Source organism: Mirounga angustirostris, unplaced genomic scaffold (assembly GCF_029215605.1).
Source record: "Mirounga angustirostris isolate CCGP_5_RB_7025 unplaced genomic scaffold, mMirAng1.0.hap1 SCAF_15, whole genome shotgun sequence".
Lineage (NCBI taxonomy): Eukaryota > Metazoa > Chordata > Mammalia > Carnivora > Phocidae > Mirounga > Mirounga angustirostris.
The window spans coordinates 83859315-83881398 of NW_026991723.1; the positions used below are offsets into that span (position 1 = coordinate 83859315).

General features: G+C 38.7%; 1 protein-coding gene across 4 annotated transcripts in view; it reads right to left on the reverse strand.

Moving 5' to 3' along the window:
- Positions 1 to 22084, reverse strand: part of SCAI (suppressor of cancer cell invasion) — a 142089-nt gene that overhangs the window by 33324 nt on the left and 86681 nt on the right. For all 4 annotated transcript variants that reach the window (XR_010407840.1, XM_064579871.1, XM_045883142.3 and 1 more), the window contains 9 exons: positions 21664 to 21762; positions 16246 to 16342; positions 14276 to 14374; positions 13969 to 14121; positions 10956 to 11057; positions 10598 to 10699; positions 9830 to 9908; positions 7452 to 7551; positions 5323 to 5404 (listed from right to left, as the gene is read on the reverse strand). Coding sequence is in view for 3 of the 4 variants with exons in the window: in XM_064579871.1 (XP_064435941.1) it covers positions 5323 to 5404; positions 7452 to 7551; positions 9830 to 9908; positions 10598 to 10699; positions 10956 to 11057; positions 13969 to 14121; positions 14276 to 14374; positions 16246 to 16342; positions 21664 to 21762 (913 nt within the window). In the remaining variant the exon portion in view is untranslated. The remainder of the gene's footprint in view (positions 1 to 5322; positions 5405 to 7451; positions 7552 to 9829; positions 9909 to 10597; positions 10700 to 10955; positions 11058 to 13968; positions 14122 to 14275; positions 14375 to 16245; positions 16343 to 21663; positions 21763 to 22084) is intronic.

A 22084-nucleotide genomic window follows, 5' to 3' on the forward strand; every position in this document is an offset into this window, starting at 1 on the left:
GTGTGAACTGAAAGACAGATCAGAAGAAATTATCCAAATCTCAACCAGATACACAAAAAGATAGAAAATGGGGCGCCTGGGTGGCTCAGTTGTTAAGCATCTGCCTTTGGCTCAGGTCATGATCCCAGGGTCCTGGGATCGAGCCCCACATCAGGCTCCCTGCTCCACGGGAAGCCTGCTTCTCCCTCTCCCATTCCCCCTGCTTGTATTCCCTCTCTTGCTGTGTCTCTCTCTGTCAAATAAATAAATAAAATCTTAAAAAAAAAAAAAAGATAGAAAATGTAGAAGAGAAGTCAAGAGATGTGGAAGACACAGGGAGAATGCTGTGCTAATAATATACATGTATGATGAGTTCCAGAAGGGGATGAAAGAGAAGCCAGGGTACCGCCAATATTTGAAGAGATAATGGCAGAGAATTTTCCAGCAATAATGAAAAACTCCAACATTTCAATTCAAGACATCCAACAAATCCCAACAGGTTATATAAAGAAACAAAATGTAGACATATCACAGTATAATTGTAGAACACCAAAAAAAAAAAAAAAAGAGAGAGAGAGAGAGAATGTCTTTCAAAGTAGCAAAGAAGAAATGGAATGAATATGGCTGACTGGCAGAAGAGCTTTTAACACACTCTGGTTAGGAGGGTGAATGCCTTAATAGACTGCAGCAATCTGCAGCCATCAGTCAAATACCTTAGGATGGGGCTGTTTATATAAATATCACTGTTTTGACAAATGCATAAGTCATGTTCACTGGCAGAGATCCAGAGATCTCTTCCAAAGAGAAGAAAGCAGAACTAAAAGACGTGTTGCCCAGAATGACTGAGGGGTTTGTTTTACTCCCACTAGTACTGTATTACTACAGATCAGGCCACTTCAACTTGCCCGTTCCCTAATGACAATTTGAGAGCCAAAGAGTGGGCCATACTTGTTACACAGATCTTGGCATTTCAATCCCCCCCCATGGAAATGAGGCTCGGACTAACATGCAAAACTCCTTTTTTGCTAAGTGTGGAGAGAGGTTAGGCTTTGGAGTGAGAAAGGCTGCTGGAATCAATTAGGCAAAATACTTAACCTCCATAGGCAAAATTTCCTAATCTACAAAATAATAGTGTGTACCTTCATTTCAGCATTCAACACATATTACTAAGAATATTTTAAGTGTAAAGCAATGGAGACATAAAGATACATGAATATACAAACACAAACACACATACAGACTTTAGGAAAAACAAAGCATAGTGTTGATACTCAGATCCTTACATTCCAGGCAGAAGAGTTGAGTCTGCTCTGGTGAATATGACCAGACCATGAAGAAAGACCTGAAGATACTGACATCAGAGATTACCCAGCTAAGTGGTCCAGCTAGATCGTCACACTGAGCGTCTCAGAGTGACAAGCCCTATCCACAACCTCAAACATTCCGATCATTGTGCTAGCTTCCACTCTTAAATCTGAGCAAACATTACAATACCCTGAGCAAAGTCCCTAACATGAAATATATAGACAAAACCAAAGAGAAACAAATCAACATAGAGGAAAAAGATACCATGCAGGGAGAATTTTTAAATGATCAGTGGTATTTTCAAAGGTAAGAGAAGATGCTTCAGCCAAGATAAAAAAAAAACAAGACATATAGGTGTTTGCACATATCTTTTTTTTTTTTTTTAAGATTTTATTTATTTATTTGACAGAGAGAGAGACAGCTAGAGGGAACACAAGCAGGGGGAGTGGGAGAGGGAGAAGCAGGCTTCCTGCTGAGCAGGGAGCCCGATGCGGGGCTCGATCCCAGGACCCTGGAATCATGACCTGAGCCGAAGGCAGGCACTTAACGAATGAGCCACTCAGGCACCCCTGCACATATGTCTTATACACATACACATACATCTACATCTTTATGAAAGAAACATCCAGAAAACAAATGAGAAATCTCACAGGTTAGAAGACAAAGACAATGGAATTTTCTAAAGAGCAAAAGGAGCAGGAGATGGAAAATAAAGGGCAAGAAAATCAGAGGACTAGACTAGAAGGTCCAATATAGAAATGACAGAAGGTCCCAAGGTCCCAAAAGACAGAACAGAGAAAATGAGGAAAGTCAAAAAATTGGATGGAGTTTCCATGTTGAAAGGACCCATGAAGTACATGCCAAGCAGCATGAAAAAGCAAACCCAGACCAGGGCACCCTGTTTAAGAAGTTGAAATACAATAGGGCTCAAAGTGACGATCCTATATGTTTCCAGAGTTTCCAGAGACTGAAAACAGTTCACATAAAAGAATCAAAAATGAGAATGCTTTTTTACTTCTTAGGAAATACTGGAAGCTGGAAAGCAATACAACAAACCCTTTCAAATTCTGAAGGGAGATCATTTCTAATCTCTACCAAAACCATCATTCAAGCATGAGAGTAAATTAAAGAACAACTGAAGAAGTTTAAGACCTCAAGTATTTTACCTCCTGTTCACCATTCTTAGGAAGTTGCTCGTGGAGATGCTGCACCAAAATGAGGGCAAATGAAATGAGAGTCCAAGAGGAAGACATGGGATTTGGGAAACAGAGAAGAGATGAAGACATCCCAGGATAATAATGAAATGAGATTCTGGGATGAGGGCTCTGTAGAGGGCACCTTCAGAGGCTCTGGGGGAGGGGGGTAATTTGGCGCCAAGAGAAAATTAAGAGACAGACACATCTGAACAACCTAAAAGAAGATGCAGGCGACTGGTGAGCAGATTGGGGCTGAATCAATGTGACATTCAGACAAAAACAAGGAACAACGTTACATAATTGTTTGCTCCAGGAAAAGCAGGAAGTTGCACAGGAAAGAAAAAGTTTACTATACGGCTTAGATGTTAAACACGTTTTCTAGTCATCATAATATAAGCACTAAATATTCAGTGAATCAAAATTATGATGGAAGTCAAGGTAAAAAGTATAACTGTGAGCTGGGGATAGGAAGAGGAAAGAGCTGAATTTCTCTTCCAGATTGGGATAGTATGACATAATGCCTAAAACTGAAGAATCAAGAAATATCAACATGAGCATGTTATTTAGACAAATGATGGCTAAACGCCCAAATAATCAGCTACAAAAGATGTAACTGGTGGCCTCTGGGAGAAGGCGAATGGGGGCAGGGCAGGAGAACAGGAACTGCCATTTTTGGTAACACGTGTGGGAACTCGCTGACTGAGGGGTCCCCACCCTGACACACACTGGAATTGCAATGACACCCAACACCCACCCCAGATCAAGCGATGCAGAATCATAGGAGTTGGGGCCCAAGGATAGATGGTTTTAAGAAGGACTCAAATGTTTCTGATACACAGAAAGAGTTGAGAACTACAGCTTTAAACTATATGCATGAGTTACTCTCATAAAAATAAAAAAGTAATATTTAAATGAAGAAATATACATGAAATGTTGGTACTTATATGAAGAAACATTAGCAAACATGTTCAGGAACATATACAGCAAAGTCGGTACTCAAGAAATAATACATCAGTCACAGAGTTCTTTCTCATTAGAAATGTGCAAAATGGTAATTTAAGACTTTTCACACATGCTTTGTGGGGAAAAGTAAATATTAGACACCTTCATGTGTTAACACGGAGAACTGCATCCTTGATTTAGAGGTACTGAATAGTACTAATTTTTAAAAAGACCAAATTTGTCTGTGCCGTGCTCTGATTTGCCTGGTGAATATGAAGATAAGTATGTTCTGGACAATTTAATTTTTGAAAGGAGTGATACTGCATATGCCAACAAAAGCAAACAAATGAACCTTTCTACTAGTGCACTGTTATCCTGGGTGTCAGAATATTGAAATTTTGAATTAAATCATGATATGTTTTTAGGTAAATACACTTCCAAATATGTACAATGGTGTTTTTAAAAATCAGCATTCAACTCATTCTCTATCCAAACAGCACTTTGGAAATAGCAGGGATGTACAATGAATGATATTCTTGAGACTACAAAAGATGGTATCAAATATTATCCAATCAAATTGAGAGAAATTAATAGACTGCTAAAATACTCTAAACACATGCTAGATTATATCCAGTAATACACTTGACCTGGTACATCAACATATTCTGTCACATCATTAAGCTGAAGCAAATGATTCCTTTTCATTGACAAAGACACAGGAATGCTGCTTTTGGATTCTGTGAAGACACAAAATGCCTGGACTCTTCTGGTTTTATAGGTTTAAATAAGTTAGCCAATAAAGCTTTTCCTTCCTTCAGTAGCTTCCCACCCCCTCAAAAAGATTAAAAGCAACAACACACACATGATTTACAAAAGTATACAGCGAATTTTCCTAAAAATCAAAAGCTGTGATGTCAAACTTGACAAAATGGGTAGCAGGTTATACGCTGAAAAATTTAGAGTGGGTTGGGTGCTCTTGAAATTCAGACACTAACTCTAAAAAGTGAAACTAAACATAAAAAATAGATGGAAAACATACGCTTGGGGTCCTATCTTGGCTAGTAGACATTTATTTCCGTTGTTCTCCTGAAATAAATCTACTAATATTTACTTCTCCATCTAATTATATGAACACCCACAACAGAAATAGTTTTAATTGGCAGATCTGTGTTCCTAGCATATTTTTGAACATACTGTCAACTAATGAAATATTCCAAACCTCATACAAAGATTGTTTTCATTTTCCCATAAATTACTGTGGTTTGAATTCTAATATCCATCTTTAAAGTGTTTCACTACGGGCGGTTTTTACATAGTCATTGAAAACCATTGCTTCAGTAGCAAAATATAAAACAAAGGCTTTTCACTTTAAATCCCTGTGACTTATTTCAGCATTCAGGGCCATCTTTTTTTACTTACTGTCACAAATTAAAAAAAAAATTAAGTGCATCTAAAACCATTTATGTTGATATTCAGACTGTAACTGTGTAAAATGGGATAGAAATCCCATTTAAACTCCAGCAGCTTGGTGTGTAAAAGGGAAAAAGGTTGAAAACTAGAAAATAAAATTTGCCCATATACTCCTACCTCTATAAAAGAAAGTTATTCTGGGTTATATAACAAAAATAAACCTCCCACCAGAGATCTTGGAAATCTTGAATTTTTTTCCTGCAGGAGAATTTATTATTTTCCACTGAGTGTCCATTCATGCGTTTTCTTCTGGCCTCTATTCATAGCACCAGATCCTGACTAGCATGCACAACCTCAAAAGAAAAGAAACACTAAATACAAACTGTGTAAAATTTTTTAAAATAAAGCAAAATAAAAAGGCTGGTGTTAAGCCTGCTTACCTCGGGGTGGTGACATGTCTAACATGCACAATGGCGCTCGTAGAACTCACCTTGTATGCGACACTGTTGGATGAATCCACAATAATAAACAGGGGCTTCCTCGTGAAAGGGTAGAGGTCTCCTGGATGAAGGCTAGGGAAACAACAACAGTAACGATGATTAACTGTGCAACTGTATAGGCCAAGTCTCAGAAATCTGACTCCTCAATTTGGTCTACTCACATCTCCTTTTCATCATAGCACTGAGCAAAAAAACAAAGATTAATTTGGCAAAAGACAAACCATGTCTATATTGACTGGGATAGACAAATTAGCAGTTTTAGCTGGAAAAATATTCAGAGAGAATTATTATTCAGGAATATTCAAGCTGAAGAGAAGCCTACAGATTTAAAGATGGACTAAACATACAATAGGAAAACCTCCCAAGTCAGCATGTAGGTGCTTGTTTAGGATCTAAAAGCTCCTTCTAAGAAAATGTTCTGAAAATGTGATGTGATAACCCAGATTTGTACTGCAGTGCGTCTTTTAAAATCTTTATCTAGGGGGGCGCCTGGGTGGCTAGTCGTTAAGCGTCTGCCTTCGGCTCAGGTCATGATCCCAGGGTCCTGGGATCGAGTCTCGCATTGGGCTGCCTGCTTAGCGGGAAGCCTGCTTCTCCCTCTCCCACTCCCCCTGCTTGTGTTCCCTCTCTTGTTGTGTCTCTCTCTGTCAAATAAATAAAATCTTAAAAAAAAAAAAATCTTTATCTAGGGGCGCCTGAGTGGCTCAGTCGTTAAGCATCTGCCTTCGGCTCACGTCATGATCCCAGGGTCCTGGGATGGAGTCCCATATCCGGCTCCCTGCTCCGCGGGAAGCCTGCTTCTCCCTCTCCCACTCTCTGTCAAATAAATAAATAAAATCTTTAAAAAAAAATAAGATCTTTATCTATTTTAAAGATTTTTAATATGTCAAGCTACAACTTAATATCGCAGATACTAAGTAGGGGTTCCCTTTTACCATTCATTACGCTTCCTCTGTACATTTGCATCAGGATCAGCTGGTGTGCTTGTTAACATATAGATTCACTGGCCCGCAAAGACCCACTGTCCCCAAAGTCAGAAGTCTAGTAACACACATTTGAGAACCACTGCTTAACAAGGTCACAATTTTGGTGTTCATCCTCTCTTTCCCATGGTTTACTGGACAATGTATGTATAAAAATATTAACATAAATGTAAATATATATAAAATGATGTGTCAATGAGCAACATCATCAAACCTCAATATGTTTCAAATAGAAGTTTTCCAAATATAAATCATTTACAACCAAGATCAATGACAGCACCAACGTATGACCTGGAGTACTGTTTGGTATTATACACATAATTTGAAACATCTCCCTCTCTGCCCTCTTTCTTCATTCTTTAATATGAACAGTTAACATTTTTCTGTAATGTGCTATTAGAAATGCAGTTTCAGACAAGTCCAGTCTCCTTTATAACCAGATGACTCTCTCTCAGCTAGAGAGATTCTAGAGCCAATAATGGCCCAAGCAGTGAATGTGTTGTATTTAGAAAAAGAGCAAACTTTCATGGATGAAATTTACTTGAAATCATACAACTAAGTTCATTTATACCATTTATATCAAACCAAAAGAACCTTATATTAAAAAGCTCATATTGGGGGTGCCTGGGTGGCTCAGTCGGTTTAAGCATCTGCCTTCAGCTCAGGTCATGATCCCAGGGTCCTGGGATCGAGACCCACGTTGGGCTCTCTGCTCAGCCGGGAGTCTGCTTCTCCCTCTCCCTTTGCCCCTCCCCCGCTCGTGTTCTCTCTCTCTCTCTCAAATTAAAAAAAAAAAGCTTGTATTGATATTAACATCTTTCATATCCAGACATACTATTTACGTATGCATGTACAGTCTCCTCCAACTTGAATGTAATTCTGCTCCTGACAAATCCCCAATGATTGAATAGGGCTTGACATATAATACTCAATGAAATTTTAAAAACAAATGTCAGCCAAAAATTCTAATTTCCTAGGACAGTCAGAACCTGAAATATTGCTGGAATCCAAAAAAGTGTTATTAATAGTAGTCTGAGGGAATATTTCCAGTACTAGAAAAAACTCCCCATTTCACTTAGTATTTTCTAAGACAGAACTATAATTTTTATAATAGGGAGAGACACCAGAATACATACCAGTGCATTTCCTTGTGGGACTGATTTCGTTTGTGGATGGCATCTCCATTTATAATATCCCGGTTACTATTAGTAAGTACCCCTCCAAAATCATAAGGACCTATAAAAACAAAGGGAAGAATCCTAGACTTCAGTTGGAGAATAACATTGCTCTGACCCTCAAACACAAAGGTCTCGTATGAATCTCTCATTGATACAAATGGAAGATAATTACAAAACATTTTAACTGTTTTAAAATTTAACATTCTAGTTTAATGCAGTATTTAAATGATTTCAGCATGTTGCCTGTTTTCAACATTTAAAAAAATCATTTAATTATTCATCAGTTCTTCAAACAGAATATAATGAGAAACAAAACAAGAATCTACTGCACCCCATTTTTCTGGGTAGTAAAAGGGATGAAGATCTGGGATGTTCAAAATGGTCTTTACGTTTCAAGCAAAATTGTATCTAACAGTCAACCAAATTATCTAAGTAAGAAAGTTGCAGAATGAAGTCCTAATAATTTCTTAAATATAATTTTAAGTGAGCCACTAATTATAAAATTTAGGGAAAATTTTGAATGGGACTTGAAAATTCTCATTGGCAAAAACTTCATTTTTAAGAAAAGAAATGCCAAATTTCAGTGTGTGAAAAAAAATCTGTTAGTGGCACTATTATGTCAGCCACTAGAGTTCTGGTTTTGAAGTTATTTGTTCCTACTGGTTACATTGGTTAGTTGAATTCTTATCTAAATGGAACCGCAGGGACGCCTGTGTGGCTCGGTTGGTTAAGTGTCTGCCTTCGGCTCAGGTCATGATCCCGGGGTCCTGGGATCGAGTCCCACGTTGGGCTCCTTGCTCAGCAGGGAGCCTGCTTCTCCCTCTGCCTGCCGTTCCCCCTGCTTGTGCTCTCTCTCTGTCTCTGACAAATGAATAAAATCTTTTTTTTTTTTTTAAAGATTTTATTTATTTATTTGACAGAGAGAGAGCGAGAGAGGGAACACAAGCAGGGGCAGAGGGAGAGGGAGAAGCAGGCCTCCTGCTGAGCAGGGAGACTGACGCGGAGCTCGATCCCAGGACCCTGGGATCATGACCTGAGCCTAAGGCAGACGCTTAATGACTGAGCCACCCAGGCACCCGAATAAAATCTTAAAAAAAAAAAAAAATGGAACTGCAGCTGTGGGATGTTAAGAATCATCTCTCCCAGAGGGCCATTTATTTATTTATTTTTCTGTTTTGTTTATTTATTTATTTATTTGAGAGAGAGAGAGCACTAGAGGGGGGAGCGGGAGAGGGAGAAGCAGACTCCCTGCTGAGCAGGTAGCCCGATGCGGGACTCGATCCCCCGGGACTCCAGGATCATGACCTGAGCTGAAGGCAGTCGCTTAACCAACTGAGCCACCCAGGCGCCCTCCCAGAGGGCCATTTAGTTAGTACCTACTGTACTTTGAAAAAGTAAAGTAAGAGATCAGTATGTTAAACAGGGACCCAGATTCAACAGTACATGTTACAAAACATGGAAATAATTATTTATAAATAAAATTACTAACTTCATTACAAAAAAATTTAAAGCAGTTTATGATTGTGCCACTTTTAACATTGTTACATTTTATTCCTTAAGAATCACTGCATTGAAAAGACTGAGATTTATTTTGTTTTGTTTTCATTTTAACACTTTAAGAGGACCTATACGTCATGCAAGGAAGATGGCAGGGACATGCACTGTATAAAGGAATGCAAATTTCAACAAACAGATGAAGAGGAAATGTTAAGGATGTTAAGAAAAAAAATTTTTTTGTCCAAAGACTTAATTGCCTAATTTACATCCAAGTTACTCATCTATTCTGATCAATTTCATATATTCTGGACTCATATATTCTGGATAGTTTTAATTTTGATTCTGAAATAGCATCCCAATATTCTTCAGGTTGAATCCATAAAAACCAAAAGGACAGAAAACAACATCATGACAAGGACTTGAACTTTCACAGTTACAAAAGTGCACTAATTTCTACAAAGACTTTCAGCCACAATGAAGCCACTGACCAGATCCCCCTTTGCCCTAAAGGCCCAGAAAAACTCAATGATGTGAAGTAGAACATTAGGCTTGGTTATTCCATATATATTTAAATATATATGTGCCCTTGGCAAACTTGATAGTGAGGCATGCATTTAGTATACGAATTTGCTGATGATTTGTGGATTTCAAAGTATATTTCAACAAATAAAATAGACTGGGGTATCCTACAAGATTGCCAGTTCAACAAAGAGACCAGGGTCAAATTTGGAAGCCTCTCTGGAAACCTTGGGATGGTCTGTGGGCTACGGGCCATCGTCTTGTAGAAAATAAAGAGAATTCAAGCCCTGCTCACGACAGGGAGCATTCCTTTATTGTACCTTCACTATCAGAACGACCTGTGGGGAAAACGCCAGTGGCTGACAGGTAAATCAGAAGCACACTATTGGCAGGCAGCTCCTGAAATTAAAGAAAATCACATATACAAAGCAACAAACAGTTTTATTTAATGTTCCTGACATTTTCAAGTTGAGGGGACAACAAGAACCTAATTCAACGTATTTCCATCTTCTTTAAGAGATCAATCACTCTTGCAGATTCCAACTCTTAACTGTTTACACAACAAAGGGTCATTATGAATCTATAATCTATTACTATTGCCCAAAGTTTTGAATTCATTCTCTTCTTCAAAAACCTCATTTAGAGAATGTTCTCTGCAAACCTTGAAACGGAGAAGTAAGGATTCTGACTATAAGTCTAAAAGACAAACTCCTGCCCGTGGCTTTCTCTACATAAACGTTGGGAGGAATTCCCTACTTCTCATAGTTCTTTCAGACGACCACAGTGCTTCCCAGAGCTGCCTGAACATACAACATGCTTGTGCAACGTTATGCCTAATGTAGTTTATCATAAAAACCTGGAGAGAGAAGAATGATGATTCATCAATATTCTCGTTAATTAATGGTAAGGAACCGTCATAACATCATAAGCAATTTCCATTCCAAAATAGCTGTGATCAGATATTCTGAGTGCAGGTTTCAGTTTCATATTTTATCTAAATTCTTGACTCAAACAGTCAAAGAGTGACTCTCAGATTCTCTTTAGGGCACATTTTCCTCATATAGCAAAAAGTACTGGATCATATATACCTTAAAAGATGCTGCTAAGAATGTGTATAGTTGACTGAAGGTTGGTTTGTACAGCAGATACTTGTGGGGGTTTTCTCGTCTGGTAGGTTTATCAGCTGATTCCTGTATTTATACATAGAAAACAAGACACACACACGCTGTATGTGACAGATGAATTATCAATGACTATTTTTACAATCCTCTTCATCAAATAGCTTTTTTTACTCTGTGTTACTATTACTGTGCTTATCTCTCCTGTGTCTGTCTCATCAAGAGAATTCCTCATTCACATGCATGGCATTTGTTGAATAACAGCATTCCATGAGGACCAGAGGCAGCAACAGTGTTACTAAAATTGCAAATGTAGAGAGAAGATCACCTGCATTCCAGGTTTATTCATCTGGGAAGCTAAATTCATTGGCTCCCTTTCCAGGGCTTGTAACATTCGGAACATGTCCACAGTTAGTTCACTAAACTTAACCTGCAAGGAAAACAAACCTGACGATTAATGCAGTACCCAGACCAAGAAGTCTCTGACCATAATATTACCCCTGACATTCGTGTGTACTTAATGACACTGGGTAATTTTACTCCCCAGTGTTTTATTGTAGAACATTTCCAAAGACAGAAAATTAAAAGAACTGTACAGTAATACCCAATGCTCATCATCTAGATCTTGTACCATTAACACTTTCTATATTTGCATTATCCTGTATCTCTCCATCTATTTATATTTGTCAACCCATCAACTTCCTCAGGTATTTCCAAAATCATAAAGTAGTCATCTAAACAAAAAGACCTGGGTGCCTGTGTGGCTCAGACGGTTAAGCATCTGCCTTCGGCTCGGGTCATGATCCCAGGATCCTGGGATCGAGCCCCGTGTCGGGCTCCCTGCTGAGCAGGGAGTCTGCTTCTCCCTCTCCCTCTGCCTCTCCCACTGCTTGTACACTCTCTCTGTCCCTCTGTCAAAAATAAATAAATAAACAAACAAACAAACAAAAAGACCTATATTAGGTCCTTCAAAACATGCTAACTTTTGGCAAAACAGGCTGCTAGAATATGGCTATGGCCCATATTTCTTTCTTTTTTTTTTTAAGATTTTATTTATTTATTTGACAGAGACAGCGAGAGAGGGAACACAAGCAGGGGGAGTGGGAGAGGGAGAAGCAGACTCCCCACAGAGCAGGGAGCTCGATGCGGGGCTCGATCCCAGGACCCTGGGGTCATGACCTGAGCTGAAGGCAGATGCTTAACGACTGAGCCACCCAGGTGCCCTGTCTATGGCCCATATTTCATAACCTCTTAAGTACATTTTGGCTCTAATTCGATGTTTAAGACTGCATCCTTTTCCGTTTTGAATTAATACTTCTTTAGAACTTCAGGGAGGCAATGTGTTATGTAAAAAAATTTTTTTGTTAAATCATGGTAAGTGTACTCTTTAATCCCTATCACCTATTTCACCCATCCTCCCACCCATCTCTCCTCTGGTAACCATCAGTTTGTTCTCTACAGTTCAGTCTGTTTTTTTGGTTTCTCTCTTTCTCTCTTTTTACCCTGTGCTCATTGGCTTTGTTTCTTAAATTCTACATATAAGTGAAATCATATGGTATTTATCCCTTCTCTGACCTACTTCGCTTAGCATTATACTCTCTAGCTCTGTCCATGTTGTTGCAAATGGCAAGATTTCATTCCTTTTTATGGCTGAACAATATTCCATTGTACAGACACACACACACTCAGACCCTCTTCTTTATCCATTCATCTATCAATGCACACTTGGGCTGCTTCCACAGTTTGGCTAGAAATGATGCTACAATAAACACAGGGGTGCATGTATCCCTTTGAATACACATTTTTGTATTTTTGAGGTAAATATCCAGTAGCACAATTACTAGATCATAGGGTAGTTCTATACTTTTAACTTTTTGAGGAACCTCCACACTATTTACCATAGGGGCTGCACCAGTTTGCATTCCCACCAACAGTGCAAGAGGGTTCCTTTTTCTCTACATCCTTGCCAATACTTGTTGTTTCTTGTGTTTTTGATTTTAGCCATTCTGACTGATGTGAAAGGATATCTCATTTTGGTTTTGATGTACATTTCCCTGATGATGAGTGATGTTGAACATCTTTTCATGTGTCTGTTGGCCATCTGGATGTCTCCCTTGGAGACATGTCTGTTAAGGTCTTCTGCCCATAAGCAAACAAGTTTTTAATTAAATCTGCAAATTAATAGCTTTAAAAGCCCAAATTGGAGAAGTACTAGAAAAAGTTAACAATAACAAAAATAAAAGGTGTGAGGGAAGGATCCAAAATTAAAACTTGTGTAAATAATGCATATAGAAAAATGTATTCCCTGGACACTTTTCTGATATCCCATAATTTCCAGTAAATTTACATTTCTGGTACGTTAAATCCTTATCATGGAATTATTCTGTCACAAAAAATATTTGATATTTGCTGTGATAAATATACTTAAAAATAATTCTTCCTCCCTTTTTGCCTAACTGTATAAGTAATATACGGACTTAGAAAGTTATAAAGAAGAAAATAGGGGTGCCTAGGAGGCTCAGTTGGTTAAACGTCCGACTCTTGGTTTCAGCTTGGGTTGTGATTTCGGGGTTGTGGGATCGAGCCCTGTGTGGGGCTCTGCACTCAGTGGGGAGTCTCCTGGAGATTCTCTCTCTCCTCTTCCCCTCTTCCTGCTTGCTCACACATACTCTCTCAAAATAAATAAATAAATCTTTTAAAAAATTTAAATAAATTAAAGCTTTAAAAAAGAAGAAGAAAAGAAATCACCTATCAGCCTGCTACCCAGAGATAAACCTTTCATGATATTGGTAAATTTATTCTTAGTCTTTTTCCCTGTACATATATGTATACAGACATTTTAACATATATGAAATAATTCAGTTTATATAGCTCTAAACCAAGTTTATTTTCACTTACCATATCATGAGTATATCTTCCTCTGCGATTAAAAATTCTTTTTATACCTGTAAATGTCTGTAAAACAGACCATATGGACATGGTATAATTGAATTAACCGTTTCCTCACAAATGGATTTAGGATATTTACGAGGAAATAGTCATTGTGTAATAATCTGTAATTCCAAAATAATAATAAAGAATTATTTTTCAGGGCGCCTGGGTGGCTCAGTCGGTTAAGCGACTGCCTTCGGCTCAGGTCACGATCCTGGAGTCCCTGGATCGAGTCCCGCATCGGGCTCCCTGCTCGGCGGGGCGTCTGCTTCTCCCTCTGACCCTCCTCCCTCTCATGCTCTCTGTCTCTCATTCTCTCTCTCTCAAATAAATAAATAAAATCTTAAAAAAAAAAAAAAGAATTATTTTTCAAAGTGCACTTTAAGTATAATTCCTTCACAATTCTTTACCTGGTTATTACAATTACCAATAATGAGTGCGTCAGCCAGAGACAACTGCCCCACAATCATGCCCTGTTCCAGCAATGGGGCTCCTGTCTCAGCAAGGCGATTAGATGTGATAACAATGGTATTATCATCATTCAGTACCATCACGGGGTCCGCCTGGAGAAAAAAGCAGTCAGTAGTCGATGGCCAAGACAAAATGTCAATGTCATAAATTATTCCCACTTCTTGACATATACACACGATAAAAATGTTTACCACACATGCATTTACTTTCCCCTAATTACGACAATCTCTCTCGTCCGAAGCTGACCTCAACGAAAGCTGCTACTTCTTGAAGCACCAGGTTCCATTCCACTTGATCTTCTGTATTAAAGCGGTGAGTATAATCTTCAATTTCATCTGACAACTCCTAATTTTAAAATATCACAAAGAAAAATGATTATGGGAAAAAAACACATAAAAATAGATTGCTATAGTGTACCACATTCTTGACAGAAACTGGTATACTTAAGAAGCTTATCATCAATATACAGTCCCAATTATAGCCAAAAACAAAGAAGAAAACTACTTTATTTTGCTTTAAAATAAGACTCCAGAATAATACACACCAATAAGATCTTTTTTTTTTTTTAGATTTTTATTTTATTTATTTGACAGAGAAACAGTGAGAGAGGGAACACAAGCAGGGGGAGTGGGAGAAGGAGAAGCAGGCTCCCCGCTGAGCCGGGAGCCCGACGTGGGGCTCGATCCCAGGACCCTGGGATCATGACCTGAGCCGAAGGCAGACGCCCAACGACTGAGCCACCCAGGCGCCCCTAAATTTGGGTTGTTTTTTTTTTTTTTTAAGATTTTATTTATTTGACAGAGAGAGACAGCGAGAGAGGGAACACAAGCAGGGGAAGTGGGAGAGGGAGAAGCAGGCCTCCCGCCGAGCAGGGAGCCCAACGCGGGGCCCGATCCCAGGACCCCGGGACCATGACGCGAGCCGAAGGCAGACGCCCAATGACTGAGCCACCCAGGCACCCCACACCAATAAGATCTTCATAGAGATCCAGAGTCACTCATATCTAATCAACGCTGCATCAGCACTTAATTTATTAATAGAAGACTCTTAAAGGTAAAACCCCAAATTTTTAACACTTATAAAAAACTGAAGACTGTCTAGATGATTTTCTTTGGATTTATATCATAGTGTGTTTTGGGAAGAGTCTTATTAGTAACTAGAGATGGAAGAAGACAGAGGAGGACTTGTCAAAACTAGCATGTTCTGGGGCGCCTGGGTGGCTCAGCTGGTTAAGCATCTGCCTTCGGCTCAGGTCATAACCTTCCGGTTCTGGGAGCAGGGAGTCTGTTTCTCCCTCTGCCTCTGCCCCTTCCCCTGCCTGCACTCTCTCTCTCTCAAACAAATACATAAATAAATCTAAAAAAAAAAAAACCCACATACACAAAACCCACAAAAAACTAGCATGTTCTCCTTGAGTATCAAAAATTAGGAAGCAGGCCACTGAAACAACTGACTGACTACAGAGTGCAACCAGAATGGGGTATGCAATAACTACAGATATTGAGTGAATCCTGAGTGCGGCTAACTCCTAACTACTGAAGCTAATGAAGGACAGTGAAGCAGACACAGTAAATGGATGGAAAGACCAAAACCCATTCACAATACCTTTGTAAAACATTACATGCTTATTCTTGACCTAACCTTTCAATTATTTTCTCTTAAACCAAATATTTTAACTTTGGTTTGCATTTCCCAACCATCCACTCATGGGTGGTGAAATGTAAAACATGCTTAAGGGACAAAAGCAAGGAATTAAGAGAATTGTCTCTGGCTAGTGTATATCTGAAATATGGAGAGAGCAGGAAAATCCTTTTAGCATTACCCTTGTCCAAAGTTACTATACTTTGAATATACTATAAAGTTACTATACTTTGAATGCTATAATGATTTACATATATTAAAATTATTTTTATCCTGAATCTATTTTTGAAAAACAAAATTATCCATACACAATTATGGGCCAGGATTTTAATAATTTTACTTTTTAAATTAAATTTAATTTTTTAAAGACTTTATTTGACAGAGAGAGACACAGCGAGAGAGGGAACACAAGCAGGGGGAGTGGGAGAGGGAGAAGCAGGCCTCCCGTGGAGCAGGAAGCCTGACATAGGGCTCGATCCCAGGACCCCGGGATCATGACCTGAGCCAAAGGCAGATGCTTAACAACTGAGCCACCCAGGCGCTCCGGATTTTAATAATTTTAAAAGCACACTTACCTTCACCAAATCCTTCACAACATCCATTTTGTTGAGCAGAAGACAAACTACAATAAATCTTGCATAGTATCGTAGCTTCTTAACGACCAACTCAGGTCTACGGCAGATAAATAGGAAGTTACTCATTAGACTAAAAAAAGAAAACATGCTCTTTGATTTTTCCAACTCTCTGGCAGCTTTTAAACTCTTTTAGATCCTATTTTGCACAGTTACAAGTATTTCTGCATATGACCTGTAGTCACATTTAAGCACATTTCTTACAGATTCTTCATGTTAATTCATATATTCATTCATTGAACAAATACCCATTGAGAACTTAGCTGTATCAGGCACCCTGCTAAGTGCGAGAAGAATGATTAAAACAAACAACTATAGTCACAGCCCCTTCTTCACAGATCTCACTGACAGGAAACTAACTAAAATGTAGCGAAGACAGATAAACACTTAAAACACAGTGGAGTAAGTATAAGAACAGGAGAACTAAGGGATGTTCTTTGAGCCCACAGAGAAGGCTTCCTAGTGAGAGTGATGTTTAAGGTAAGACGATAAAGAGTAGAAGACAACAGGCAGGAAAATACAGGAAGAACGTAAGAAAACTATGTTGTCATTCTTAATTTTTAATGGCACTGCACCACGGCTAGACATCCTACACTTGAGAATAACTGAAACCTGTTTGGTGTCAGGTATAAATCAATTTCACACAAGTTTCATTTAAGCTTGAAAATTATGTGCATCGCTTATTGTTGTAGGCAGTCTTAAGCACATTAGGACAAGTTTTTAATTATTTTACTCAAATCTCATTTTTTGGTCTTCTTGATATATAAATGATTAAATATGGTATATTAAAAATCTTCTTGTACACATTAGATCATTTATCAATTTCTCCCATAAAATATGTCACTTTTTGATTTATTATAATATTACATTATTGGGGATCTACAAGTTTAGAATTTTTCTATTTTTTTTTTTTTTTAGTTCTTTCTTGTATCATTATGAAGTAAACCTCTATCCTTAATAATACTCTCTGCCTTAAATATAGTGGCATTTCTTCCCCCTTGATATCTATTTTATCTTTTTCTATGTACCTTATATCTTTGGAGGATCTTTTATAAAGACTATATTATTGGATTTTCCTTTAAAAGGGATACTGATAATCTCTAACTTTTATTAGGAAGTTTCGATCACTTTCACTTACTATGATTACCAATGTACTTGGACTTATTTCTACTTTAGTTTTTTGTGCTAATTATACTTTATTTTAGTGTGTATTCCTTTCCTACCTTTTATTGTAAAGATCATACATCATAATTTTATTCTTTACTTTCCTCCCCTTCTACCTGTTTTGAAATTGTACATTTTCTTTATGTTCTTTAAAAATATTTTTCTTAATATTTTAATAAGCAAACTTTACTTACTCCAAGCTTCTTCTGAACAATAAATGGATGTTATTGGTATGGTTTAATTCTTTACTTTCTTCTTTCACGTTATTGTTGTCCAGAATTTGGCCCCATTTTATCTCGATACCCTCAATTAGCCATTATTACAATGATTACTGTCTTATGAAGTCCTTGACTTTTTAGGGAACAAAGGGATAACTTTTTTCTTACCAATACCTTGTATATCAACCCCTTCTTTTCAATTTCAATTTTCCTCTTTCTTTTTTTTTTAAAGATTTCATTTATTTATTTGACAGAGAGAGACACAGAGAGAGAGGGAACACAGGCAGGGGGAGTGGGAGAGGGAGAAGCAGGCCTCCCGCAGAGCGAGGAGCCCAATGCGGGGCTCGATCCCAGGACCCTGGGATCATGACCCGAGCCGAAGGCAGACGCTTAACGACTGAGCCACCCAGGTGCCCCCAATTTTCCTCTTTCTGAAGAAATCCATAGTAGTTCTTTTCTATCACCAAAACGAACCACCCTCCTACAAGGTTGTCCTAGCACTGGTCACACGGTTAATGACCTGAGGATTTCTCCCTTACTTTCTTGACAGCTAAACTGTCCATTTAAAAGGACGGTTGGGGCGCCTGGGTGGCTCAGTCGCTAAGCGTCTGCTTTCAGTTCAGGTCATGATCCCAGGGTCCTGGGATCAAGCCCCACATTGGGCTCCCTGCTCAGTGGGGAGCCTGCTTCTCCCTCTCCTCCCTGCTCATGCTCTCACTATCTCTGTCTCTCTCCCTCTCAAATAAACAAAATCTTAAAAAGACAGTTGATCGTTATATTGAGCATCTCTAGGTATTTTGGAGACAGTATTTTTGATTATCTAGCCTGCCACATTATCAGAAGTGGAATTCAAAACAGGAGGAAAATTTGTAGGAGGAGGATGTCAGTTCATAGTTGAAATGTTAGTATGACAATTCCTTTAATTTTTTGATAAAAATAAAATAGGTTCTGTGAATCTGTATCATATTATACAACTATGTAACACAGAGTCCACAAACACGTATTGAACCAGGGATTAGCAAATTTTTGCAAATGGCCAGAAAGTAAGTGTTTTAGCTTTGTAAGCACATATGGTGCTTATAGTGTATCTATCTTTTCTTTTTTCATGACACTTTAAAAATATAAATAGGATCCTAAGCTACCAGACAGCTCAAAAACAGCCAGGCCAATCCCTGTATTAAATAAACATACAGAAGTAGGTGGATGCATTCTATAGTGGAAATCACTGTGTTAAAGTTTTAGCAGCAAAGGGCAGAGAAATAAGGCAGTACTATCCACTCGTACACACAAGAGACTACCCCAGTCAGGCCTGAAAACCCAACAGCCCACAGCCCCACTGTCTGACACTATACCAAACTGCAGAAGAAAAATATCATCCCATGAACCACACTAGAAAGGTCCACTTCAAGTCCTCCCTATAAATATCACTACTAGGAAATGCCAAGGTCCTCAAGGTTCGATTCACGTTTCCCATGATCAAAAACTTCCATACTGTCACCACTAAGGTTGACATCATGATTCTCCTGACTAAGTTCTTCTGGTACTCCAGAACTGTAGCTTTGTCCAGCCCGCCAGGCCCACCACTTCTAAGATACTGACTTTATACATTTGCCGGAGAAACTGTTTTCCCAGGTGGCTGACTGCCACGTGGCCCCAACCTCTGGGTACTCAGAAACTTCATCCTCTCCACATCTAACTCTGACCAGGTTTGGCCTCAGCTGTTTGCAACAGGCAGGGTTTGTGGCTCCAGTAATGTCTCCCCTACTAAACAGGATGCGCCCATGGAATGAGACATGTTCAGAGTTGTATATGTGTCACTTCTGGTGATCGCTGGAATGTACCATTCCTTCTGGCTTTAACACAGTCCTTAGGTACTGAGATAGTGCAGGGAGAATTTGCCCCTTTGAGGAGAGATTTTTGCTTTTAAAGCAACTGTGAAATTGCATAATACTCTCTTACTTAGTTTTAATCAACCAGCTGTTCATTTTATTTTAATTCAATTTAGTTAACATATACTGTATTATTAATTTCAGGGGTAGAATTTAGTGATTCATCAGTTTGCATGTAACACCCAGTGCTCCTTACATCAAGTGTCCTTCTTACTGCCCATCACCCCATCCCCCCACCCACCTCCCCTCCAGCAACCCTCAGTTTATTTCCTAGAGTTAAGAGTCTCTTACTGTTTGCCTCCCTCTCTGTTTTCATCTTATTTTATTAATACAATGGAATAATACTCAGCCATCAAAAAGAATGAAATCTTGCCATTTGCAACTACATGGATGGAACTAGAGGGCATTATGATAAACCAGCTATTCATTTCTGTAGCTGTTAGCAATTGCTACCTTGACTGTCTTCCTGCCCTATATGAACTAAGAAACATCCTACCAACAACCATCCTTCCTAAGGTACAGGGAACAAGGTCAAGATTTTGCACACTGGATTGTCCTTTCATTCTAATTTAGTGGCCTGAAGCAAGAGATTTTGTCATCCTGGTTACAAATAATCCTACCTCTGTTCATCTGCCTTGCTCTAGGAGGCAGCACAGGAAAATCATTCACATGGGGTATTTGCTGTTAGGATAGAAAAGGATTTTAATAAAGGAAACTGTTGGGTTTTAAGCCAAAGGGCCCAAGGCCAATTTCCCTTTGAGCCAAATTAGAACATGCAGAAGAGTGAATTATACAAGGTGTTTCATTATTGCTTAAAATGGTTCTTTCCTTATATGTATTTTCATACTGAAAAGATACTAATTACATAGCCCTTTCGCATATTTTTAGAAATAAAATTTATCTCACCAAGAATTCACACAAATTGTACAATATGAATACAAAAACGGGGGTGGGGGGTTCCGAGGAAATATATCTGTAGTGAGAACAGGTGAGGCAAACTGTAAGAAAATCTGAAGGAGAGGTAACTGATGGAACTTCTAAGAATGAAGCACGGCGTTGACTTTGGGGGGGCGGGGGGAGTGGAGAATCCAGCATCTGCAGGCCTTGCTCATATCAGGCAAGCTCCTTTGGACAAGCCTGAACAAGATTTGCTAGGGAATGAAGGGGATTTACAAGAGCGGGGCTTTCCAAAAAATGTTGCTGTTTAGCCAGAAAGCTTATGATAGCCAACCACAAAGTGTCCTCTAGAAAAGTATGTCAAAATTATGTTCTTGTCTACTGCTAAGAGAATATAATCTTTTCACTATATAACAACTGTGAGTTCTGTTGCTGGCAGTAGAGGGAACATTCAGATCTTCTATGCCTGAGCTTTCTCTTCCAACAGTTCCTGAAACACTAGTAACAGAGATTCTCCAGCAGAACCCTGATTTCTTCAGCAATTCCGTCTTCACCTGGAATTAATAACATCAGTCTGCCTGTACCCGAAATACGTCTGTAACTCCCATAAGAAGTTCTCTGAAAGGCAAAGAGAACACCTGTACACCTTCTTTTCTTTTTCCTTCTCCCACCCAAGCATCTACACCACACTGCCAAATGTATAATAAGCACTCAATAGATTGCCACTGGGAAAGAATGAATTCTACGTGATTCTTTTTCTTACAGTGGAGCTACACAACAGTAAGGTACCCAGTTTATACAAGACAATGTAAACAGCTTTAGGGCCTTTTCTTTAGTCCCACCAACAGCTGTCAACAGGCTTTTGAATGTATATTCCTAAGCCTCACTTGGGAATTGTTTCTTTTCTCTGGAACTTCCTGGAACCCTCATCTCTCAAGAAGAAATGATCAACCCCCCCTTTGTGCTCTGACTCCCCCAGGTACTGTGACATCTCTTCTATCTATAACATTTATTGCTTTTAGGTAACATACGTCTGTATGCTTAAGAAGACCTAGTACATTGTAAGGTGCTCAGTAAATGCCATTTAAATTAATAAAAGTTAGAAACAAATATGTGCTTCTTTGCATAATTTCCACACAGACTAAAAATTCTGAGTGTTTTCTCTCCTTTCTAAAAACATAGTAGGTACATACCTGTCCTCTTTATTGACTTGAGAATAATATGACCTCTGTCTGATTGCAGAATAGAAGGAGAAAGCCTCATTCAGATAGCTGGTCTCAGACGTGCGTAGGCTATGAGGAAAAAAAAAAAAATCCTTAAATTTGAAAGCGTCTCAAAATCTTCATGATGAATACTTGTTTCATTCTTCCTCTACTCCTCTACACGAGGGGATGGGAAGGACTACCCTAAATTTGAATCAGCAAAGCAATAATTATAACACCCTTACAATGGGTAAAAATAATGACAAGGTAAAAAAACAAACAAACAAAAACAAACCTCCCCAAGCTCCCAAGCCTTTTGTGATGGCAATCCAAAGTACATATTATTGTTATTCTTTGAAGGGATTCTCCAAAGAGCATTCCACCCAGTTAAATCTTTCCACCAGACCTTTCA